Here is a 26,500-nt window from a genome sequence, read left to right on the forward strand (position 1 = left end):
CGTCAGAAAAGATAGGAGAAATGACAGAGAGAGGATAGGAGATTAAAAGGGAGGCTGAGGGGGTGAAAGGGCTCAAAGGGAGAGGCAGAAAAAGAGAGAGATGCATAAAATGGGGCCCACCTTGAATCCTCCGTTTTATATCCCCCCATCTCTCTGTGGTGTGCGCTCTGTCTCATCTGAGGATTGAAAGATGATATCAAACTACAGCCAGAACCAGTGTCATTTATCATGTGGTTAACACTAATAGCACTAATAACACTAATCATTATTATTATAATAGGTTTCCCACATTCCCATGCAAAATTGACAACACACACCCCAAAAAAAATGCAAAATACAAAAAACTACAAAAAAACAGGCTTTGCTGTTTGAGTCAGTTGACAGGTCTGTTTTTAAGAAACAGGAGGTGCACAACTTGACAGTTGCACTGAAGGGATTTACAAGCTGTCTCCATTCTCTGCATCTGTATTGTGAAGAGTCTTCATCCAAAGTCTACTATACCATCTGCCATTGGCTGTTGCACAGCAACTGCTGGTGTGCAAAGCCATAGCGCAGCTTCTATCAGTTAGCTTGCTATCGGAGGGCTCTATATAAATAAATATTCAATGGAGTGTGTTGTGCGACCCATAATCACTACACACTGCACTATGTCATCCTGCAGGAATTCTCTGAGAGAGCGCTTTGAAAGAGGTTTGATTACAGTATACTCAGAACCCTTTCAGTGCTGATTCCATGTAGGCATGTTAAATCCTACATGGACGGCCCTGCCTATAGCAACACGAGCGTCACACAGGTTCGATACCCCCCCCCCCCCGTGTTACCTCGTGTCAATACAGGCATGGTATTAGTAAGGAGATGGAGAGGAGATACTGCAGAGCAAAGAGCAAGAAAAGTCTATTTGGAAGCAACCACTAAAAGATTAAAAAAAAAAAAAAAAAAAAGTAAATAAATAGATAAATAAATAAATAAATAAATAAATAAGAAGGCATTCAGAACCAATGTTCCCTCTAAGCTGTATATTAACATATTGTCAAATTAACATGATTTGCCTTTGCGTATTAACTCATTAAATAGAATTCCGATTTTACAGAATACTGAATGAAATTTGGCTTTGGGCACATGACTCACAAATGTTTGTCATCCCTCATTTCATGATACCGATAATGATCATTCTTATTTGGTTGGGAAATATGTTGAACAATGCAGAAATGTGTCAATCTAGGATGTATTCCCAAGAGGAGCCTACTTCTACTTTGACATCTGTGTGCCACTGATTTTATTTGTTACAATCCAATAAATGTGCAATCCTCACCTCTTAACCCATTGATACCTGATGCAGCATTTGCGTGTATATCCCTCATTTGTGTGCGTATCCCTTTAAGACCGCGAACCGCGATACACACACAAATGCTGCATCAGGTATCAACTTGAAAGATGAAATGCAAGAACAACTCTCTAACAACACATTCTGGCTAATGAGATCTGACACTCCACAGCTCAAAACGGCATTAGGAGATGAGTGAGCAGAAGGGACCAGTAGCTGTTCCAAGTTCACTCAATGTCTGGCGTCCCATTCCAGGAAGGACGCAGTGTGTGACTGAATGAGGTCAAAAAGGTATGAGAATATTAAAAAGATTGATCTCATATTGCACAAGGATGGGCCCATGAATGTGAATGACTTCAAAAACGTCATGTTCCCAAAGGAGTTTGTATTGAATTCTAATTTTGGGTCAGAGATTTTTTCCCCTGTTCAAGCGGCCTTCCAAGATAAACACAAGAGTGTGTGGACTCATCTGTCACATGACCCACTACCAGTTCATACTAATGGCATGTTGATTTATAATAGTTGGTGATAGTCATGTTCAAAGTCTTTGGAGGCATTGATAATCCTCACAGCTAAAAAGGGCTTTATATAATGTCTAATGATGGTGATTCCATCCTTATCGTTCAACAAAGGTCTATAAATTGGAATCTCAGACGAAACTGAACTTGGTTTGATGAAGTGGCACTGCTGATAAGGTTTTCCATCTTGCTCTGATATCTAATAATGCTGACGTTGTTGTTTTGTAGTCCTCTAGAGAGAATGTAGTCCTCTAGAGAGAATGTAGTCCTCTAGAGAGAGTGTAGTCCTCTAGAGAGAATGTAGTCTAACTTATACAGCTCCTACAGTCTATGATGTTTCTATGCAACAAACTGCATGCTAGTTTAAATGGTTTATAAGTGAGCAAACATCTAAAGTAAGTCAAATTAACCACTACAAATGTAAATCTTTATTTCTCAACAGAAGGGAGACTCCTCTTCTTGATGTGACAGTGTGATTGTTGTGAGTCGATATCAGCTTGATCAGCATACACATTCAATCCATTCAAGTCATTATATATACAGTATATATACAGTATATATATATATATATATATATATATATATATATATATATATATATATATATATATATATATATATATATATATGAACAAAAGCAAAAACAAACAAGTATATCCAGGCTGCTCTGTGCTATCATCATCACAACAACAATCAACATATGATCTAGGCTGCTCTGTGCTATCATCATCACAACATCAACAGATGCTCTAGGCTGCTCTGTGCTATCATCATCACAACAACAATCAACAGATGCTCTAGGCTGCTCTGTGCTATCATCATCACAACAACAATCAACATATGATCTAGGCTGCTCTGTGCTATCATCATCACAACAACAATCAACAGATGATCTAGGCTGCTCTCTGCTATCATCATCATCACAACAACAATCAACAGAGGATCTAGGCTGCTCTCTGCTATCATCATCACAACAACAATCAACAGATGCTCTAGGCTGCTCTGTGCTATCATCATCACAACAACAATCAACAGGTGCCTCCAAACCTTACAGGTAGCAGGAGCTGGTGACCATTGGAAATGGGTCCAAAGTTGGGTTTACCTGAAGCCAATAAAACTGCAAATGAGAATGTTAGCAGCCAGTTGTGTGTGTGTGTGTGTGTGTGTGTGTGTGTGTGTGTGTGTGTGTGTGTGTGTGTGTGTGTGTGTGTGTGTGTGTGTGTGTGTGTGTGTCTGTGTGTCTCTGTGTGTCTCTGTGTGTCCTGACAGTCTGGTTTTCCTGCAGAGCCCAGCACCATAATTGAATTTGGTATTTGCGGTAATGGAAGTCTGTGAAGTGTGGAGAGGCTGTGATCGCCCGCAGCATCCAATCTCCGCAGGTAAAAGAGGCAGATGTTGCACACCATTGGACATGGATACTAGTGTTGGGTGTGTGTGTGTGTGTGTGTGTGTGTGTGTGTGTGTGTGTGTGTGTGTGTGTGTGTGTGTGTGTCTGTGTGTTGTTTGTGTGTACGTACCATAGGGGTGTGAACTAGAAAAGGAGTGCTTGTTTGAACGCTGTGGTGCAGAGATAACACATGTACGGATGTTCTGAACTCAAACTTGCTTCCAGAGCTGTGAGTGTAGTGTAGTGTAGTGTAGTGTGTGTGTGTGTGTGTGTGTGTGTGTGTGTGTGTGTGTGTGTGTGTGTGTGTGTGTAGTGTGAGCTGTTCTGTTCAGTTTCTGATCCAGTGTTAAATGCTGCAGCTTCTTCTCCCATGCACTCAAATGTAACAAATCAATCAAGCGCTGCAGATTACACAATGTAAAAAAAAATATATAGTCATGCAAATCCGTATTTATTAATTCTATATTAATTCTATATATAAATTGTTTATACTGGAGAGAGTTTATGGATGGTTTATGAGAGTTTGCTTATTGTGTTTATTGTATTATTCATGTTTTGTTACATCTATTTTTTGCTTTTGTTTTGTTTTTATTCTTTTTTTACATGTTCAAAATAAAAATGATCAATAGAATTTCAAAACAGTTGCATATGTTGTCATCCCATCATAATGCTTGTGTTGAGATAATATCAATAGTAGATGATACCGAGCGATTAAATGGTAGATGCATTATTTTTTATTTATTTTTTATTATTAGATAGGCAGCCATTATGCACTTGGTATACTGTAGATCAGATCGATTCCTACGAGTATCTACTGTAGGTAGGTAAGTATATCTAGGTAGGTAATTATGCACCTTACACTGATCAGACTCCTAGTGTGTGTGTGTGTGTGTGTATGTGTGTGTGTGTATATATTTTATACATATATATATATATATATATATATATATATATATATATATATATATATATATATATATATATATGCAACCATTCACTTTGTACTGAACAGAATGATTTTTTTATGTGTCATTCGGTAGGTTTTTGTGCACCTTATACTGACCTAGGTAAGAATGTATACACTATACTGATCAGACGGACTCACTGTATCTAGGTAGGTAAAGATCCTGTGAGCATGGGTGTTATTTGATTTTTTTATTACTACAGTATGTATTAACATATACTTATAACATGCACTTAGTACTGAGAATGGTGTTTACTGTCTGTTTTTTACATTGTGTCTATGTTCATTGTTCACAGGCCTACAGATGGAAATTACATGTAGCTTCCTGCTAAATCTGGTGCACCCATCTCTTTGTTTACTGCAAATGACTAATGTATGTGCACACTGTCGTCTAGAAACGAAATAAACTAAACTAAACATTAGATGGCCAAAGGATTGAGCTATGCAAGGGGGAGAAATACAGCTATTACTACTATTTTCTAGAATGATTTTGAAAATCTATCAATGCTGGTTTGTACAGACTCAGTGGGACAGAGAGGTACATGCTGAAAGCCAACATATTGCCATTCATAAATAAATAAAAAACAGTAGTCAATTCACTGAATTGTGATCTTTCATGTGTTACAGTACAGACTAAAATGTCAACATCATCTTCTGAATATTGTCTCACATTATTTTACTTGAGGGTGAAGTCTCCTTCCTCATCCAGAGAGACCATTTCTCAATCAAATGGCTGGTTGCACACTCGGATAGCTTGGAGATCAAAACAAGACCATAAAACAGCCGTACGCTGGTTGGAGGATCTGAATTGCATTTTCAGCTTCTACTGGGGGGGGGCGGGGGATAATATACTCTTTCATTCATGCACGAGAATATTTCATTTAGTGGGAGAACTGTGTTTCTATGTGGTTTTAACATAGCCGATGGCACAGCTTTGACAGAACGTCATACATGTTCTGTAATGGCAAATCGAAAAGAACAATTATAATATTCCAAAGCGAATGCCATCGGTTCTTCCTGACTGATGAGCAAAACAAACAGAACTTTTAAAGAGGTCCTGCTATATAGTATAGGTCTGCATTTATTACTGAACACATTTCACAACAGATGGGAAGCTACAATTATTAGCCTATGCCAGAAGATAAAGTGAGCAAGTAATCAGCATGAGATGATAATAATAATAATAATAATCAGCAGCACCAAACCTTGAAGACATGACAGGTGAGGTCAGAGAGCGTTCAGAGAGGCCAGACAGCGACCCCCAGGACTATTTACCATGGAAGCTCAGCAAAACTAAACATCAACTAATAGTTAGTTCCTCATTAGTTCCTTGTTCGTTTACTCTTAATTTTGTGTACCTTATGGAAAGTGTTACCCAAATCTGGGCATAGTGTGTTGAACCAAGCTGGCGTCTTTGTGTGTCTAGTTACATGACATGAAATCGTGCAGAACAACACAGGCTACGAGAGGAATTGCATCCATTTGTCACTGCCAGAGGCTACTGAGAAAGTGTATTGCTTCTCAACACAACACACCACCATCAAGGACAAATGAAAGCATTTGGTGGATGTGCAGCAAATCAGTTTGAATCTGTTTCTTTTCATCTGTTCAGGGAAAGAAAGCTGCAGAAGGCTGTAAAGATACAAACCGTGTCTGGTGTTGTGGCGTGGTTAATGAATAATCCCCTTTTACTGTTGGCACATGACAAATCATAAGGGCACTATAACTTTCTCAAGACAAATGGCTCGATTAGATTAGACTTTCAGAGGAGGATAGAGGTGAAATATTTGTCTGTCAAAATCAGACCCGAGTTAAAAACGTATATGCAAACTAGAACGACCGCAACGCGGACTTATGCCTCCGCCATTAGTTCATTCTACAGTCCAAATCGCCATTTGAGGCAAATTGGAAGAAATTCCGTCAAGGCGCTGCGTGTGTGAGGTCACAGTGACCTTGAACTTTGACCACCAAAATGTCCTTGAGTCCAAGTGGACATTTGACGCAAATTCGAATAAATTCCATCAAGACATTCCTGAGATATCGCGTTAACAAGCTTGAAAATGGCATTCGAGAGGTCACAGTGACCTTGACCTTTGACCTTTGATAACCAAAATGGAATCAGTTAATCCTTGCGTCCAAGTCGATGTTTGAGCCAAATCAGAAGAAATTCTATCAAGCCGTTCTTGAGATATTGCGTTAACGAACTTGGGAATGGCGTTCATGAGGTCATAGTGACCTTGAAGTTTGACCACCAAAATGTAATCAGTTCATCCTTGAGTCCAAGTCGATGTTTGAGACAAATTTGATGAAATTCCGTCAAGGCATTCCTGAGATATCGCGTTAACAAGCTTGAAAATGGCGTTAGAGAGGTCACAGTGACCTTCACCTTTGACCACCAAAATCTAATCAGTTCATGCTTGAGTCCAAGTCGATGTTTGAGACAAATTTGATGAAATTCCGTCAAGGCATTCCTGAGATATCGCGTTAACAAGCTTGAAAATGGCGTTAGAGAGGTCACAGTGACCTTCACCTTTGACCACCAAAATCTAATCAGTTCATGCTTGAGTCCAAGTCGATGTTTGAGACAAATTTGATGAAATTCCGTCAAGGCATTCCTGAGATATCGCGTTAACAAGCTTGAAAATGGCATTAGAGAGGTCACAGTGACCTTCACCTTTGACCACCAAAATCTAATCAGTTCATGCTTGAGTCCAAGTCGATGTTTGAGACAAATTTGATGAAATTCCGTCAAGGCATTCCTGAGATATCGCGTTAACAAGCTTGAAAATGACGTTCGAGAGGTCACAGTGACCTTGACTTTTGACCACCAAAATCTAATCAGTTCATCCTTGAGTCCAAGTCGATGTTTGAGGCAAATTTAATGAAATTCCGTCAAGGCATTCCTGAGATATCGCATTAACAACCTTGAAAATGGCGTTAGAGAGGTCACAGTGACCTTGACCTTTGACCTTTGACCACCAACATCTAATCAGTTCATCCTTAAGTCCAAGTCGATGTTTGAGGCAAATGTGATGAAATTCCGTCAAGGCATTCCTGAGATATCGCGTTAACAAGCTTGAAAATGGTGTTCGAGAGATCACAGTGACCTTGACCTTTGACCTTTGACCACCAAAATGTAATCAGTTCATCCTTGAGTCCAAGTCGATGTTTGAGGCAAATTTGATTCAATTCCGCCAAGGCATTCCTGAGATATCGCGTTAACAAGCTTGAAAATGGTGTTCGAGAGGTCACAGTGACCTTGACCTTTGACCTTTGACCAACAAAATCTAATCAGATCATCCTTGAGTCCAAGTCGATGTTTGAGGCAAATTTGATGCAATTCCGTCAAGGCATTCCTGAGATATCGCGTTAACAAGCTTGAGAATGGCGTTCGAGAGGTCACAGTGACCTTGACCTTTGACCACCAACATCTAATCAGTTCATCCTTGAGTCCAAGTCGATGTTTAAGGCAAATTTGATGAAATTCCGTCAAGGCGTTCCTCAGATATCGCGTTAACGAACCTCGTACGGACAGACGGACAACCCGGATCCATAATGCCTCCGGCCTGGCTATCGCCGGCGGAGGCATAAAAAATAGTTGGTGTTTGTTTTAATGTCCATACGATTTAAAATGTAATTTGTGTTTACAGTTCTGTGATTGACAGCTCATAATAAGGCTGTCTGATTGGTCCTGAGGCAAGAAGGGACGTTCACTGCTTCTGATCAGTGGAAAGACGAGGGGCAAAATGTGGATGGGGAAACTGCACGAGGTAAAACTCTCAACTGCCATGCTTGTGGTGCCTTTGAGCAAGGCACTTACCGCCAGCTGTGCAAGTGGGGCCAACAGCAGAAGAGTGTGTTTACACCGGGTGTCTCCTCCTCCCTGGATAAATGATGGGGGGAAATGAGTTGATTTAAAATGTAAACTAGACACAAAGGAGCAAATTCTATTCTAACCAGGTTTGCTGTCAACACAGCAGGAGTGCAGACCTTATATAAGCCAATTATAAGGTACTTTTTTTAGACTTACCGGTAGGCTACTTTACTGTAATAGTTGATTGATTGCTTTTATGTTCTTTTGTTTTCCTGATTGTTAATCTGACATCTTAATAAAGGCACCTCGTACCTCTGTTTTTAATAAGTGCTATATAAATAAATAAAGGTGTTAAAGTCAATGTGGATGGCATACTCATCTACTGGGAGAAGTGTACAGCAGTGTGCGCACTCTACGTCTTTTACTAGTTACTGATTGTTTGTGGATGTGCATGAGTTACTTTTTATCTGGGCATCATCATATCCTAAGACAAGGTTCTGCACGTTTGGGTTAAACCTTTCACAAAACATCACAACATTATATAGTTGTTAGTTAGACTGTTGAGCGATTTGGAAAACATTTCTAACCAACACACCAAAGTTGGCTGCTAGATCTTTGGTCCATAATTTGGGTAATCAGCTTTAACTGTCATTGAGAAGATTATTGAGGATACTGATATGGTCATCCTGGTCCACGTCTAACTTATCAGACACACACTTTCACTGAAAGCTGGGTGAGGTCCTGTTGCTGTTTGCTGTAAGCATGACAGGAAAACAAGACAATACACAGGAAGAGACACCCTGAATGTCCTCCTAATACTCTGAGCCTGATCATTCTGCATAACACAATAATGCAAAACACATCATGTGAGTGCATGAATTCCACGCTGTCTCCAACTGAGGAACCTCTCAAGAAATCTGCGCACGCACGCGCACGCACATATATACACACACACACACACACACACACACACACACACACACACACACACACACACACACACACACACACACAGTCTATGATGTTGTGCCATTCAGTTGTTTATACAGGATATCCTTAACAATACAATGGATCTTTTGACATGGTTGAGCATTCTGTAGTTATGTTTCAATTTAGGCATTATCTGTTTGACGCTTATGTTTATCTTATGCTGGGTGTTTATAGTAGTTCACTGCTTGGGTTCTGCTGTCTGTACTGGCAAAACCGAGCGAGTCTTACGTCATCATCATCATCATCATCATCATCAATAACGCAGATCCTTCCATACAGTGAATAGGCTACCCACTGGTGGTGGTAATCAGAGCTGCGCCTTCTTTTCTCTGGACTATACTGACCTCTAGTGGTCCTAATAAAGAATGCAAGTGGGTGTAATTCAGGTCTGCATGTTCAGGCTCGCCTGAAGTTGACTTTATGTTGTTGTATGTTACTCTCATACCAGCCTTCAGTGACACACGCGTACGAAATAATTTATAATGCCACCACCTGTGTGTGTTCCCTGCAGTTAGGTGCGTGTTCTGCTCACACACAGTCAGTGGGTGTTATGCCTAGCTGCTCACCTGAGACGCTCAAATCTTTAGCCTGCGGTTATTCCGCGTTCAGCAGCCCCGACCACGACCAGCCCCTCCCTGCACTGACAGCTCCCACAAACTCCTACATCCTCCTGCAAAGACGGTTTGAAAAGCTGTTGGTGGCGAAGGCAGACATGACGGAGCAACAGAAGTTTGCAGAGGTTATTACTCAGATATTTGAAGAAGTGCCAGCAGCCAGGAAGGGGCTTGCTGACAATCAGAGCAACCTGCTCAAAGTGGCAGAGTACTGCGAGAACAACTATGTCCAGGTGAGGAACCCGGAATCGCAGCGACTATTTGGGCTTTTTGAACCCTGTTGCGACATCCAATACCTGTTCATGTTGAATTCCCAAAGGCAGACGATCCAACCAAGGCTCTGGAAGAATCGAAGGCTTTGGCGACCCAGGCGCTGGCCAGTGTGTCCTACCAGATCAACAGTCTGGCCAGCACCGCCCTGAGGCTGCTGGACTCCCAGGCCATGCAGCTCAAACACATGGAGTCGTCCATCTGCCTCCTCTCACTGGTGAGCGAGCGACACTTCTCCAAAGCAAACTGCCATCACTTTTTGGAACAACACCGGAAAGTCCTTGCAGGGGGGCAAAGTACACCTGGAGCTCTATTTTGTCCCATACATTTATTCAACTGATTCCTCAATACATATTTATACTACATATTACTGTTATGAGTCATGATGACATAGCACTAGCAGGTCTGTAGAGTAGGCTAATGCCTTGATTTTATTAATTGTATAAAATAACTAACTTTGAAACATATTAACTTGAAAACTGCTTTCTTAACAAATCAAATTAACATTGCTATCCAATATCTTGTATTTTTTCACTCGCAGCTCACCTACTGTATCTACACAGTAGGCCTTTAATCTGCGGTCATTTGGGCTACTTTGTTTAGTTTCATACTGTCCTTGTAGAAGACAGGCACTCTCAAGAATAAAACATTATTTGATATTTGTAGATTTGTATGACAGATTGTAGAAAAAAATAGTTGCTGTGTGGATGATGGCGGTTAAATGCTGTACTCCCAACCAGGCTGTAGCTTTCCACCAGGAGAAGGTGGCCAGGAGAGAGATTGGAGTTTTCACTAGTCCCAAGAAGAGGCCCCGCACCAAGCTGATGGCCCTACCTAAAGCAGGAAAGGAGCCAGAGGGACGCTACTTAAGGGTGCCCATATCATTCTCCATCCTGGACTCCATCGGAACCTGCTTTCAGGTGTGGATTAAGGATCTGTAGCACAAACGCATTCTCCTCTTTCCATGGTGGAGCCCCCTGGTGTCAAGTGTGATGTATGGCCCCCTCTGTGGTGTAGTGATCGATTTGGTTTTGCCTTTATCTTCTCTCCACAGGTCACTGTGCAGGAATCAAGAAAGAGAGCGGGGACCACAGACAGCACACAGAGTGTTGGGAACAGCTCTGTGTATGTAGACCTACACTACTGCCTTTTTTCTCCCTGTTAGGAGACACTCATCGTACTTTCACTACCTGGACCCCATATGATTATTATAATATGGGATATTATTTAAATGCACAGTGTCTGATTATGTCTGAAACATTTCTGCTTGATGAAGCCATATTAATTGACTTTTGCTGAAGCATAAGCTGGAGGTTTTGCTAATGATGTTTTTACTCGTCATTTCATCAGTCAAGGTCCCGAGCCGGTGGAGTGTCCCGTGGCTCCTCCCACCCTGCCTGGGGAACCAACATCCAGCCTGAGTGAGCGTTTTGGGTAAGACTTCCTCCTCTCAGGGCGTCCTGGTGGATACGTGATCTAGGGTGCATACCACGTAACTGTGATGTCCTGGGTTTGATCTAGGGTGCATACCACGTAACTGTGATGTCCTGGGTTTGATCTAGGGGGCATACCACGTAACTGTGATGTCCTGGGTTTGATCTAGGGTGCATACCATGCAATCTGGGAACCCAGAGTCTATTTTTATTTGAAAATAGACTCTGGGACAGACCTACCTCTTCCCCCAGCTTCCTGTACAGAGCACCTCTCCTGCCACCGTCACTTCCTTTTCCGCGCCAGTGCTCCACTGTTTACAGTCTGAATAACAACTTGCGCCGTGACTTTCCAGTAATTTTCCACTGTTGTTGTGAGACGAGTTGAAATGGACGTGGAAAAGGAAGTGATGGTGGCTTTTCCGTCACTTCCGCTTTCCTTTTCCACGTCCGTATATTGTATATATTGGACTGCACTTGCAATGACTGATTTTGTCTTAGATATATTTTTATCTCTGAATATTGATATGACCGCTATGATGCATACTTACACTAAAACAAATTCCTCGTATGTTATCTTGCATATTGTGGCAATAAGTGATTCTGATTGATTGATGATTATCGTGATATTGATTTCAACCATAGTGTCCAGCTCTAATTGACAATCAAGAAGATGCAATCACACTTTAGAGTTGAATGAATAATTAATGAATAATTATTGCTCATAACTGTTGATGGAATATTTTGATTTCATCTTTCATCCAGGCCCAATCTCGGCATCAATGTGCCCCCACCCTCAGTTCCCACCATGCCAAGCTTCTCCAGCCCAGCCAACGACTGCCCTCCACCTCCCCCCTCCTCCATGGACATGGGCCTCCCTCCCCCTCCGCCTTCCTCCACCTCACCCACAGGTCTCCCCCCGCCTCCTCCTCCACCCCCAGCCAATGGCATCGCCCCACCGCCTCCCCCCCCACCCCCAGCAAATGGCAATGCCCCACCGCCTCCCCCTCCACCCCCAGCCAACAGCATCCCCCCACCACCTCCCCCTCCGCCCCCACCTGCATCAGGAGGCGTCCCCCTACCACCTCCACCTGCATCAGGAGGCGCCCCCCTACCACCGCCTCCACCTCCACCTGCATCAGGAGGCGCCCCCCTACCACCGCCTCCACCTCCACCTGCATCAGGAGGCGCCCCGCTACCGCCTCCACCTGCATCAGGAGGCGCCCCCTTACCACCGCCTCCACCTCCACCTGCATCAGGAGCAGTACCCCCTCCTCCGCCTCCACCTCCTCCTCTCCTATGTTAATGACTGTGAGAGCACATGTTAATTATAGAGCAGTGTTTCTCCACCATATTCATATCCAGGACGCTAGGATTCAGTCCATTAGAGCCACAGAACCCCATTTGATGAGATGTCTCTCTGACTCAAATCTGAGAACCTGTTTTATTTTGCAAGAGATGGTTTATTGTCCAGAATTCCTTGACCTTCTGTATTGAAGGTAGAGAGATGACAGTGAAACTATGATTCAATTCATTCTTCTACACATTCTCCAATTGTGTTCACTTCTCGTCAATTAAATGGTGAAGTTGAACCATTCCATTAATCAGTTTGCTGGGGACCCCCTGGAACCCCCTCAAGGACCCCTGGTGGCCCCGGGACATTGAGACCCATGCAGATTTACTGTAATGCTTCTACTGTAGGTCACATTGTGGGCTGGGTTGCTGGGTTGGCCATGGAATGTGTGTGCGTGTGCGTGTGTGTGTGTGTGGTGCTGCTGCTATGTGATCACTGTTGACTATATTAATAAAAGAAGCTTGAAAGAAAAGATGTGTGGTACGGTTTGATCTGTGAGCGTTATGGACAGTGAAGACTGTCGACAGCCATTCAAGCCTCATATATGGCGAGAAAATCGTCCTTCAAAGGGACGCATTCCTACGCATAGAGAGCAGCTGTAAACATGCTTTCAACATGTTTCAACACCTTGACTCGCATTCCTGAGTTACAAGCTGCGACAGGGATTCCCCTGTGTTATCCTCTTCCTGTAATATCACTTCTCTTCCCTATTTCATCTTTATTTGAAAGAATATGCAGCTATCTCTATTGTTGTTTGATTAACTAAATATTAGCTTTAGCTAAATCATTTGCAGTGGTGCAGCCTATCATATATTATCTTTGAATATAGTAATTTCAAAAGTCCTATAGACAGCCATCATCAGTCCTGTCACTTCTGAAACTGATCTGAGTTCAGCTGACTCACACACACAAACAAATAATTTACAAATAAATAAAAGTTCCTCCATACAACATCGGTATGGACGCCCACTAAAAACATGCAGAAGATCGTCATCTGACCAGTGACTACGTTTGAAGATGGTCCCAGTGGGCGCCGGGCGGTATACACAAGAAAGCTGCCCACTGCTCCTGGCCTGCCCACTGGAGGAAGGACATAAGAAAGATAAGAATTGATAGGATGAGGCTGAACTTGAGAAATTCTGATGTCATCAGTGATGTCATTCAAGCAATGACTGTTGGCAATCATGTCAATAATGACATCATCGGGGACATCATCAGTGGGAAGCAGGGAAGGGATGCTGATGATGTCACACTAGCAGTGTGAGTGAAATATCACTAAGTGCCCGCCCCAATTCTTTTCTTTTCTTTTTTGCACCAGATTCATTCCAGACCCTGAAAAGTGTTTTGGCAAATTTTGGAGGCGATCGGCGCAACAGTGCACCTTGAAGCTCCAGACAAACAGACACCTCTCCAATTATAGTCGTACGATTCTTATAAATGGTTTGTGGGGGGTGGATGGGTTGGGAGTTGTGAGTGTGTGTGTATTCGTACGTGTATTTGTGTACAGTACCTGTATCATTCGCTAGTCGCGCCACTGATGACATCACAATTGCTCGAGTGACCATCACTGATCATCAGTGACATCACAATTGCTCGAGTGACCATCACTGATGACATCGAGTGCCCGAGTGACATCACTGATGAGGTCATAGATATTGTGACATCATCAGTGACATCATTACTGCCCAAAATCATCACAAATCTCACACAAAATCGCAGACAGACAGACAGACAGAGCCCACTTACTCAATTTGACGATGATTGTTGATGCATGTGTTTCTAGGCCCTATTAAAAAAAAGATGATTAATCTCAAGGGGTTTTCCTTCAATAATGTTCAATAAATCACAATAATTATACTGAAAGGTGTGGCTTTACCACCATTGTTGGCACTTTCAATGAAGCGTACTGTACAAGGTGCTTGTTGCATCACTGTCATGCCAACAATGACGGTAAAGCACTGTAATATTGCTTACTGTAAGTCAACAGCGATAAGTTGTTTGTGTCACTGACTGTGACTGGTAAGTTCTGTGACTTTAAACAGGTCAATGAGGCTATAAAATGTCTCATGCATATATGCCTATTGAGATAGGAATGTATTTTAAGATGACCCGAACGAAGCCTTTGCCCTGCATCTTGAACTTCAAGGTAAGTTGTCTTTTCAACATCAAACGTTGTTTGATATCAGTAATAATTATTCACTGGAATCTTATCAAAACCAAATCAGGTCATTTTCATACTGGTTGGTATGTGATTGTGTTGGACTGACTCGTACGTGAGGCCTAAACAGAAGAGCAGGATCATTCATTCAGCTGCTGAAGAGCTTATGTTTGGTGGCGAGTGCCACATTTTTGATTAGACGAGACCGAGTTTTCTGCTGTCTGTCATTGTTTTTAATCTGTTAGAATTGAGTTTTATAATGTTTATGTGCGGTTTACAGCTATGAATGCTTTAACTTTGAACTGTAGTGATAAGCAGCCCGCTCCCTCGCTGTGTTTATGCTTCACATTACTCTGTTCAAAGTGTCCAGAGGATCAAATGACAGACCCTTTCTCAAAATTCTCGCCAATTAAGGCTGATTCTGCTTGCTTTTGTCTCATTAAAAGAGACATAATTGGGAGGTATTGTCTACTTCTAAATGTTAGCTCATGTCTGTTTATGCTAATGAGTGAGTAAGAACAGCTCACAGTGAACTGTGTTGGACTGTTGGGACTTCCTGGACAATCTCATTTTGGACATTATGCAACGATCACACATATTGAAATGTGCCTTAGAAATATCCTGATTATTTCTGTGTGAGTTGGACACCAGGAAATATAAGGAGAGAGCTAACTTTGGCCTGTCCTTATATGACTGGGTTACAAAATTTAGCATTAAAGGAACAGCTCACCCTAAAATCCAAAATACATATATCCCCTCTCACCTGCAGTGCTATTTATCCATCTATACCGTTTTGTGTTATTTACCTGAGTTTTGGAGATATCGGCCGCAGAATTTCTACCTTCTCTCCAATACAATGGAACTGGATGGCGCTTGTGGTGCGCAAAGTGCCAAAGAAATACATTTTAAAAACTCAACAGCAATGTCTCTTTCCAGAAAGCATGACCCCGTTACTCAAGATAATCCACAGACCTTGTTATGAGCAGTTTCATGGAGGAACTATTTTCTTTTGCCCGAAATACACTCGCTAGCTGCTAGCTAGTTCCTACATGAGACTGCAAAAGAAAATAGTTCCTACATGAAACTGCTCACAACAAAGACTGTGCATTATCTTGAGTAACCGGGTCATGATTTCTGGAAAGAGACAATTTTTTTGGTGCTTTGAGCGCCACAAGCCGAGTGCCATCCAGTTCCATTGTATTCAAGAGAAGGCAGACATCTCTGCGGCCGATATCTCCAAAACTCAGGCAACTATCCCAAAACGATATAGATGGATAAATAGCACTACAGGTGAGAGGAAAAATATGTATTTTGGATTTTAGGGTGAGCTGTCCATTTAAATTGAACTGAATTGAACAGTGAAATAGAGGTGTTCCTCTATTTTAATATTCTTTATCATTTCCCCCAGGTGTGAAACCTTAAACGTGATCAAAACTGTCATGAGTGTCCTATTATATCTTTCTAGTGCGTAAGTAGTTCCTCTCTTCTCAGCATTTTTACCTTTTGACTTTGCTTACTGTGCACCTCATCCACTTTCTGTTATTGATGTATATTTCTAAACAAATACCTCTATTCTCAATTTCAGGATGATCTTTTCTGGATTTTTTTTTTGTGCATGTATACTTCTAGGGATCATGTACTGCCAATATTGCAAGAGATGCAGGCAAGAGCCCTCCAGTTCCTCATCTGTATATGTCATTCCCATGAATCCCTTATATGATGAGGGGCGGGGCATACATATGAATCCTATATATGAAGAGGATGATGAAGTAATGGGCATAGTTGAAGATCATTTTCAGCCTCCCATGTACAGCTCAGAACATGTCAATCCACCACCACCATACGGGGTACAGCACTACTGTGTATACACACTAAGTATTTCATGACGATGCCACTATGTTACATAGAGGCCATTTACACCTGGCGTTAACATGTGTTTTCTGTGATCAGATTGCAATCAGATTGTGTTTTATCACTTGAAATGCCAGGTGTAGACACCCCCAAAACGCATTGAAGATGGATTGCAATCTGATCGGCCAAACCACCTCCGGAGGTGGTCAGGGATGCATTGTGTACACATTGAACACAAGTGTAAATGCAATGTGTCCTCTCAATCTGGATACAGCAACTTTATGCGGATTGAGAGGACAAACATTTCTGCCATCAGATTGCAATCAGATTGCAGAAAACGCATGTTAACGCCAGGTGTAAATGGCCTCATAGATGGTTGGTTGATTGTTTGTTTTGAAAATGTCTTATCAGCTGTCAGATTTGAGAGGTTTTATTATCTGTGACTGAAATGAAAAAAATACAGAGAGATTTTACAGAATATTACAGTTTTATTCTCTGTGAATAATTCCCTGTAAATATTCTGTTCCAGTTTGAACCGCCACCGTACGCAGACCCACCTCCGGCCTACACAGACCCTCCAGCTTATTCACAGTGTGTCTGATCACCTCAAACCCGCCAGCATCCAAGTCCCATGCAATTACCCAAATAAACTATTGTTTTGCAAGGGAAGGTTACAGTATCCCAAGTGTATGTCTTGTCAGTATAACAGTGTATGTCTTCATTGTCTTGTAGTACAGGTGTGTACTCATATTTTATTTTATGACTTTTACTAACTTTGTGCAGTACATAAACAAAATATTTAATTGGCAGCACTAGCAAAGATCCAAAGGGAAACCCCATTAAAACAATACAAATGTGTTTCTAAATGTTTCATCATGATGTTGACTTTCACAATTCAAAGGAGTAAAAATATTTGAATAACCAAGTTTGCACTTTTTGCACACATTAATATGTTTTAACAATATTGTGTTCATTTGATATTCTGTGATGTAAATATTGCTCTGTTTTATATGAATGAGTCAAAATGAAATCAAATGAAAATGCACTAAGTTGTGTCCAATTTTGTTTTTGTGGAAAGCGCAAAGCTTTAAGCCCACGCCTAGTGGTGTGGTCATTCAGGTTTATGGCACCACGCCCCCACCATCCCCCTGGCAACTCCAGCTAGCCACCCCTCGGAATCTCGACTCACTACTATCTTCCTATCCTTAGCTACGACCCCTATTCCCCTAGCTCCTCTCCCACCATCCACATCCCCCTAGCCACTCCACCTACCACCACCCTCCTATCCCTAGCTCAGCCCCTTTTCCCACTAAACGTCCATGAGTGAGTGAGTGAGTGAGTGAGTGAGTGAGTGTCCTGACTTTGCCATTCCCTGCCCCCGGCGGGGTCTGCTGACCCAGCGCCGTGGGAAAAACATGTACTGTGATGGTTGATTCGTTTCAGTACATTAAGTTGATGTTGATGTGCAGAACAGCGAACACACCTAGCCTGGTATCCAGCCCCTAGGAATTGTAGTTTTCTTTGAATTTGCATGGCGAGCCCATGCAAATTCAAAGAGCGCTGAAAAGGGCCATTCCTAGGGGCTGGATACCAGATACCAGGCTCCTAGAACACACCTGTAAGTCCTGCGTCTTTAAATAAGACAACGACGCTGTAAAAGCAGTTCATCTTGTGCACTTCCTTTGTGACACATGATCCTTGAAAGTGGCCCACAGGTCAGGACAGTTTCTCTATCTATTGGGATCTTAGAAAAGGTAAGATTAACCCCACTACAACCAATATAATAATAGGTAGGCAATTATTATCTCATTCTGTCAACAGTGTGGCACATGTCAGAATCTTGTGAATTAAAAATATTTTGTTCATTTGGAGTTTGGACAAGAAAGATTAATATGATGAAGGTCCAACCCCGGTCGTTAAACCGTATACCGATCTTACAAGCTCACAGTGTCTTGATTTAATCATTCTAAAGATAACTTGGAAGTCACTTTGACAGATTTCTATTGTGGCATAGGTGTTGAGCCTGTAGGTAAATAACAGTGTACAACAGGTGCAGTAGATGAGTTCATGAGATTCCTGCAAACCTCCTGTGATTGGGCAGTCAGCACTCAATTAGTCTCTTATTAGCAGCACCCAATTAAGTCTCTTATTATTTTTCCAGTTGATTTGTTGTTTGATTGTTGGAGCAATTTAACACTGAAACCTTATCGTATCCTGTGATGTCAGGTCACACCCGTTTGTTGATCTGCGTCAGTTGTTACAATGTCCAAAGTCTGCTGAATTTCTACTCCGAAAAGATGGCGTGGGTAGCCTATATGGTTAGGTATTATTGTAAATTCAATTCATTCCCATCCATAATTCATTGGCTCATGTGTCAGTACAATAGTTTGTTGAATTAAAATCCCCGTTCTTTTTTGTTAGGAATGTCATTAAACTCATCTGCTGCAGCAGATGTTCTTAGAATTCTTTGTTCTCTCTCACAGTAATGTCAGCAGCCTGTCTTAATTGCAGCCATGAGCCAGCTAGATACCTTTGGATATTTGTGAGTATGTTATGTTGTGTTGTGTTATGTTATATACATGTATGCGAGTATAGAGACACTGCATGAAATAGGCCACGCCCATCACGGGGGAAAAGTTCCGTTCATTTCCACACACCAGCGTCATTTTCCTTGAATTAAACATAGCTAAAAGCTGTTGTGTGGTGGGGCTGCGCAGACAACAAATGTTAAAAAATCGCCAGTTAAAAGTTTTTTTGTACTCCTGAGCAAAACAAGTAAAGGAAGCCATTGAGAATTGGCGAGAAGAAAAATGTGGATCTAGCTGTCAAGAAGTAAGTTGGAGTGTTCATCTTCCGTATATACAATCTTTTTGTGCAACACGCAACCATGCACGGACATAGGAGAACGCCAGGATTGGAGGGGGGGGTTTCCGTTTTCCCCCGTCTTGGGCGTGGTTTCTGAATGATGACGCGTTACGCAGTGTCTCTATGGTCAAAACTCAAAATGTCCTCTGCCATACTGTAAAATGGGAGTGATTTGGTCCTGGGATGTTTTGCACCATTATTCCCCAGATTCCCGGCCCTGGTGGTGTGCATAGCCGTGGTGCTGCTCTGCTTCTACCTGCATGTCAGGAGGAAAAGAGCATTACATGACGCCACCGTGCCGACGCCACCGCGCCGACGCTCCTCCATCCAGGTCATTCCTGTATCTGGAAGTCAGGAAGAAGTGGACAGACACGCCAACAGACCGGCGCCCGCCTACAGACACGCCAACAGACCCCCGCCCGCCTACAGCACTCAAGACCTCCCACCGCCATACTCAGCGGTGCGCTCGCTCGCCCCTGCTACACCCACCGCCCGGCCCGCACATCTCTTTAACGCACACACGTTTCAACTATTTCTACTCATAAATGTCCCATTCGACTGTAAATTCTATTCTCTTGTTTGTTTTGACCATTGCACTCCTTACTATTGGTGTTCATTGATCTCTGAATAGTGTCAAATCAACTATACCAGTAGATGCCTAGTGTGTTTATACAAGTGGACACTCATCAGATCAGACACAGTATCAACACTTTCAAATGAGCTGCACCAGAGCTCGTCATCAGCTCTGTGAGTGGGCAGAAAACACACAAAGTAATTGCCACTGAAAATTCTGTTGTTAACACTAGAAAATGTGTTGTGTTGCTTCTAATGGTGTTAATCTAGGGATTCAAGTTTATCTCTAGCTGATGCACTTATTCCTTATTAGTTGCTCTGGATAAGTGTGTCCGATAAGTATGCCAAACATTTTAATGTAAAATATCATCTGGAATCTAAAGGATAGACTGCAAAACTAGAAATGGAAGAAAATCGATATTACTGTAGTTACTTTGAACTTCTCTGTCATGCAGTTTGACCCCAAGCTGTGGAGCTGGCCAGGAGGCCCGCCGCCCGCCTACGAGATGTATCCCATCACCCTGCCTCTGGAACCCCATCACTGGTCGATCCCCCCACACCCACCCTCCACGCTCCCTCAGCCTCAGCCTTCACCACGGGCATCCCTCCCACCCCCACCCCCCACGCTCCCTGAGCACCAGACTTCACCACGGGCATCCCTCCCACCCCCGCCCCCCACGCTCCCTGAGCACCAGACTTCACCACGGGCATCCCTCCCACCCCCACCCCCCACGCTCCCTGAGCACCAGACTTCACCACGGGCACCCCTCCCACCCTCCACGCTCCCTCAGCCCCAGACTTCACCACGGGCACCCCTCCCACCCTCCACTCTCCCTCAGCCCCAGACTTCACCACGGGCACCCCTCCCACCCTCCACTCTCCCTCAGCCCCAGACTTCACCACGGGCACCCACAGTCCAAAATCCACACTAATGCTCAACAAACTTGGAGAACGGATGCACCTTGTGTTCATATTTTGAAAAAGAGTATTAACGTAAATTATGTCATTTTTATATAATATTGTGTGATTTTAATCAAAATAAAGTTGCCTGGATAGCGAGTGTTGACAATGAAGCAATATCCTACCATTTTCATTTTTAATACATTTTCATATGAACATCAAAATGACAATAAATTACAGTGCTCGGTAGTTGTTCAACTTCATCTACACACTGGCACAATCATTAAAGCACCAAGTGTTTCTCTATGTTATACTATACTCTTTGTTACAATACAATATTTACAAGTTTGAGGGAAAATAAATTAAATATTCAAATAAGTTGCGAGTGTTCTTTTTTCTTTGTTTCTTTTTCTAAGAAGGAACATGTACAGTGATAGTAGTGAAATGTTCCATGATGAAAAAATATAGTGTTTCTTGGCATTTTAAGGCAAAAGTATAAATTAGAACTAAGCCACTGATATATATTTTACTATTTATACATCAAAATAACAAAAATGTGACTTTCCATCAATTTGTCCATATACAGTGATACATGTTACAGCAACTTGTAAAACGTTAAAGTTAAGGATTACTATCAGCTTTCATTATACAGTATGTGCATATTGTAGTCTACTCTTTTTTTATATAAATTGTTTTACAATGGTTATTTATTTAGGTGTCTTTTGCTACAAATTCTACTCCAACAATATGAACCATATACAGTTGGCAGAAACTGTCAATATAGGCAGAAAATGTAAAATGTCACCAAAATGAACAATAAATACCATCCTCAAAATGAGACAAAATATACACTGAAACAGTAACCCAGGAGAACTCAACAAAGGATGGGTTTCTATTGTTCTCACTGAAGATTATATGTATATTTGTGGGAGTAAATGTATTGCATGTGTATGTATTTGTCTATTGCTGTTAATTCTTCCAATCAATTGATACATACAAGGAAAAGCACATTTTCGAACATATACAATCATACCGTATGATCAAATGGTAAAATATATATAATTTAATATAAATATGACATTTGGTATCTTTCCTCAACCAATTTGTCCTTAAACTACCGATCCAATGTAAACATTACACTACATAAAGTATTTAAGATTTGGGAAGGCTAAAAAGTTCAACAATTTCCTTCAACAGAGCACTGAGTCTGCAAAACATATACTGAAGCCTATTTCTAATGATAGCATACCCCCGTTTCTCTCACACTATTGCACACCACATAATCAAATCTAAATCCTTCTGAACAAATAGCATCATACAAATAAAATACAACTTGACGCTAGCCGCGAGGGTCAGTAGAGGAACTCTAAATTTGTACAAAAACGCTCTACATGAGGCTGGTCATTTGCACCGAATCACCACGCTTTTGGGCCTTCGCCACCGGTAACCGCAAGGGAGGCAGGAACCGCCGACTCGTCTTCCGACATTAGACCTGGAGCCCCCGTCACGCTGTCACGGGAGCTCTTGGTGACTTTTAGAAGACCCAGCTGACGGGCACCCACTGCTGCTCGGTGGACAGTTTCTCGAGCGCCGACCGTAGGCTCCGGAAGGCCGCCTCCAGGCCGTCGTTGACGATGCTGACGTCAAAGTAATGTCCGTAGGCCCTCTGGATTCGCTCGCTCTCGTCCACCGTCCTCTTCAGCTCCGAGTCCTGTTGGCATCGCGCCAGGCCATTAGGCGGGAATGAATGCAATGAGCGGGCAATTATTTGGATGAAGACGCCGATGAGGGACAGAGTAAACCGATGAGGGACAGAGTAAACCGATGAGGGACAGAGTAAACCGTGAGATTGGTACACTACTGAAATTCAATTAGCCTGCGCGGTCTAATTGTCAGGAATGCAATTTACTGGTTAGCATTCCTCTACGCAGAGTAAATTAATTCCTCTACGTGGAGTAAATTCAATACCTTCTGCACTCCAATTATGCATACTGTACACCATACTGTACACCATACTGTACACCATACTGTACACATACTGTACACCATACTGTACACCATACTGTACACCGAGCTGTCTTGTTGCATTTCACTGCAGCACTTTGAGGGCGCAAAATATAATCCTTTGGTTTATTCTACTGCTAGAAGGGCCATTGATCACTCACCGTTAACTGTTTTGTGACCACTCTCGACTCAATCGCCGACCTATTCATGGCTTTGAGAACCTCGAAGTCCGGGGCTTCGATGAACACAACGTAGGGCAGGAACTCGGACGTCCGCAGGACTTTGAGGGCCTTCAGAGAAAAAGGATTGAGGTGTAGCAGACACTCAATCACTGCATCACTGGAGCAATGGAAGTACTTCAAAGTCAAGCACAATTATAAAGCTGAGAAGGTGGCTAGGCATGGGTCGGTTTGAAAATTTTGAAACCGGTTCGATATTCCCCCAAAAAATGTATCAAACTGGTATATCGAATTTTATATATATATTTTTAGTGTAGCCGATAAATGGCTGTAATGCGACTGCAGTTGGTGGCGATAATGCACCTCTAAGCTGGTATGCCAACCAGCAGTAACACTGAATAAAAATAAAAATAAAATATATATATATATATATATATATATGTATGTATGTATATATATATATTTTCCCAGTTTTTTTAGGTTCGCACTTTATCAAACCGGTTTGGGCTCGTACACCGAACCGAACCGGTAAAACCGGAAATCGACCCATGCCTAGTGGATACAATGTAACTGCAGCATCATGAGCTAGCAGATTTATCTAGCTAAGCTACCTAATAGGATATGCTGAATGGTTCCACTGAGAAATACTCCCCATTAAGAGATTTGTCTTGATGCATATTGAAGATGTGCTTAGACTGAAAATACTTCAGGAGCAACAAGCCATACGTAATTAGTTGGAATGTGTAATTGTATGCATACATTTGATGATTAGCATATCAGAAAGCACCATGTCAGGAAGGAAGGAAGGAAAGCACAATGGATTGACATTTAGAAGTGTGAATAACAGAAGCAAAGAAGGGCAGCTAGAGAGCAACTGGTCAGCTACCTGTGGGTTGACGTCCAGGATGCAGATCTTTCCTGTCTCGACCACCTCATGAATGGAGTTGATCTTGGTGCCATACAGGTTGCCATCGTACTCGCCGTGTTCCAGGAAACGCCCGTTTTTAATGTCGCACTCCATCTCGCTGCGAGTCATGAAGGAGTACATCTGCACATCTCTCTCATCCACCTTAGGCTTTCTGGAGGTAACTGGGGGAGGGAGACAGAGAGGCCATTTACACCTGACACTTACATGCGTTTTCTGTGATCAGATAGATGGCAATCGGATAGTGCTTGACCACATTAGCCTGATTTCATTTACACCTGGCGTTAACATGCGTTTTGGGTGATCAGATTGCAATCTGATTGCAATCCCAAAACGGCTGTCCTCTCAATCCGCATACAGCTGTGTGTGCGAATTAAGAGGACACATTGCATTTACACTTGTGTTCAATGTGGTCACAATGCATCCCTGACCACGTCCGAAGGTGATTTGGCCGATCAGATCGCAATCTGTCTTCAATGTGTCTTGGGGGCGTTTACACCTGTACTGTCAAGTGGTCAAGCACTATCCGATTGCAATCTGATCACAGAAAACGCATGTTAGTGCCAGGTGTAAATGGGCTCAGCGGGAGGGAGAATCTAGTCACAAATATATAGCACTGAAAGTCAAAGTTCTCTGAGGCAAGGCAATGAAAATGCAGACATTTTCACCCTAAGAATCTCTACTTCATGTACTGGTAAATGAATGCCATCGTAATACACTTGAACTTGGTATGGTTTTGTTTATTTGCACAGTGAACATAGACACAAACAGGTCAAACACAAGGATAAAACCACTGAAAGAAGAGACAAATCTAAAGGAAAATTGCTGGAGGGATAAAACAAAACAAGGGCTGATACAGTAAAACATTTGATCTAAAAACAAATGAAACAAAAGAGAACAGAAACCAAGATGACAAAGAAAGACACAAAATCAAAATGACAAAAGACCACAGCATGGTGGAAAATGGGATAAAAGCAATACAATTCTATAGTGGATGGATTCAATACTAGACTAAATACCATAGATACTGACTACCAGGTGGATGTGGTAATGCCGGTGGTTTTAGTGGTTTAGTGAATCTACTCACAGGGAGTGGTGGTCCCGTACCGCTGGGGGTCCGACACCAACAGCTTGTTCTTCAGACTGCGACGGCCGACACCCTGCGCACCAATCAGAACCAGCGTCTTCCTCCTGAAGGGCGGGACTTTGGCCACCTCCTCGTAGATCCGCAACTCATGGCGGTCAAATTCTGGTCCGGACAACATATTGAAAGTCATCGATTAGGGAACAGGAGAGAATAAAAAAGAACACTAGAAGCTTTTAAATCCAAAAAGGATTCAGGAAGAAAAGGATTAGGATTAGGAGAAATAATTGGCATTTAATTCATTGGAATGTCACTGTTTTTAATGAACAAAGTTCTCTAGAGTGTGGCAGACTATTCTTCTACCTAAATTATTTCTGCTGCATTTTGCATACTATGCTTTTATTGTAGTCTGTGCCTTCATTTGCTTTTATTGTAGTCTTTTAAACCATTTGTTGTTCCATTGAGGTTTCTAATCTCATTGGGACTTCCTGGTTAAATAAAGGTTAAGTAAAAACTTAAAGGTTAAGTAAAAACTACAATTTGAGTCATTTCCTCCAATTCCGGGCGAGCTCACAGAAAAGCAGCACCGTGGGAGAGCCACTGTGAATCATGGCGTGTGGGAAGTTTAACGTACCTGCATTTTTGGTGGTCAAATACATCATCTTCTTTTTCTTCTTGCCGCCCATCCCGGTGCACAGAGGACCTGAGGAGAGGCAGCGACAATCAAACCTCTCTCTGCCCACCGCTTCAACAAAGCCCCAGCTCTCTCTGCCCACCGCTTCAACAAAGCCCCAGCTCTCTCTGCCCACCGCTTCAACAAAGCCCCAGCTCTCTCTGCCCACCGCTTCAACAAAGCCCCAGCTCTCTCTGCCCACCGCTTCAACAAAGCCCCAGCTCTCTCTGCCCACCGCTTCAACAAAGCCCCAGCTCTCTCTGCCCACTGCTTCAACAAAGCCCCAGCTCTCTCTGCCCACCGCTTCAACAAAGCCCCAGCTCTCTCTGCCCAGCACTTCAACAAAGCCCCAGCTCTCTCTGCCCACCGCTTCAACAAAGCCCCAGCTCTCTCTGCCCACTGCTTCAACAAAGCCCCAGCTCTCTCTGCCCACCGCTTCAACAAAGCCCCAGCTCTCTCTGCCCAGCACTTCAACAAAGCCCCAGCTCTCTCTGCCCACCGCTTCAACAAAGCCCCAGCTCTCTCTGCCCACCACTTCAACAAATCCCCAGCTCTCTCTGCCCACTGCTTCAACAAAGCCCCAGCTCTCTCTGCCCACCACTTCAACAAAGCCCCAGCTCTCT

General features: G+C 42.6%; 2 protein-coding genes across 2 annotated transcripts in view; one reads left to right on the plus strand and one right to left on the minus strand.

Annotated features, from left to right (window-relative positions):
* Positions 1 to 9,564: 9,564 nt before the first annotated feature.
* abi3b (ABI family, member 3b) lies at positions 9,565 to 13,085 on the plus strand. Its single transcript, XM_083634716.1, has 6 exons — positions 9,565 to 9,844; positions 9,931 to 10,098; positions 10,622 to 10,801; positions 10,936 to 11,006; positions 11,232 to 11,315; positions 12,077 to 13,085. Exons 1-6 carry the CDS (start codon positions 9,710 to 9,712, stop codon positions 12,615 to 12,617), a joined length of 1,179 nt encoding a protein of 392 aa, XP_083490842.1. The 5' UTR covers positions 9,565 to 9,709; the 3' UTR covers positions 12,618 to 13,085.
* Positions 13,086 to 22,268: 9,183 nt separating this feature from the next.
* Positions 22,269 to 26,500, minus strand: part of mpp2b (MAGUK p55 scaffold protein 2b) — a gene marked incomplete at its 5' end in the record, with an annotated part of 38,540 nt that continues 34,308 nt past the window's right edge. The window contains 5 exons of the mRNA XM_083634613.1: positions 22,269 to 22,723; positions 23,178 to 23,306; positions 24,082 to 24,284; positions 25,208 to 25,369; positions 25,839 to 25,907. Of these exons, the coding sequence (XP_083490739.1) occupies positions 22,547 to 22,723; positions 23,178 to 23,306; positions 24,082 to 24,284; positions 25,208 to 25,369; positions 25,839 to 25,907 (740 nt within the window). The 3' untranslated portion in view covers positions 22,269 to 22,546. The remainder of the gene's footprint in view (positions 22,724 to 23,177; positions 23,307 to 24,081; positions 24,285 to 25,207; positions 25,370 to 25,838; positions 25,908 to 26,500) is intronic.

This window comes from Poromitra crassiceps (genome assembly GCF_964638095.1).
Source record: "Poromitra crassiceps genome assembly, chromosome: 4".
NCBI classification, from domain to species: Eukaryota; Metazoa; Chordata; class Actinopteri; order Beryciformes; family Melamphaidae; genus Poromitra; species Poromitra crassiceps.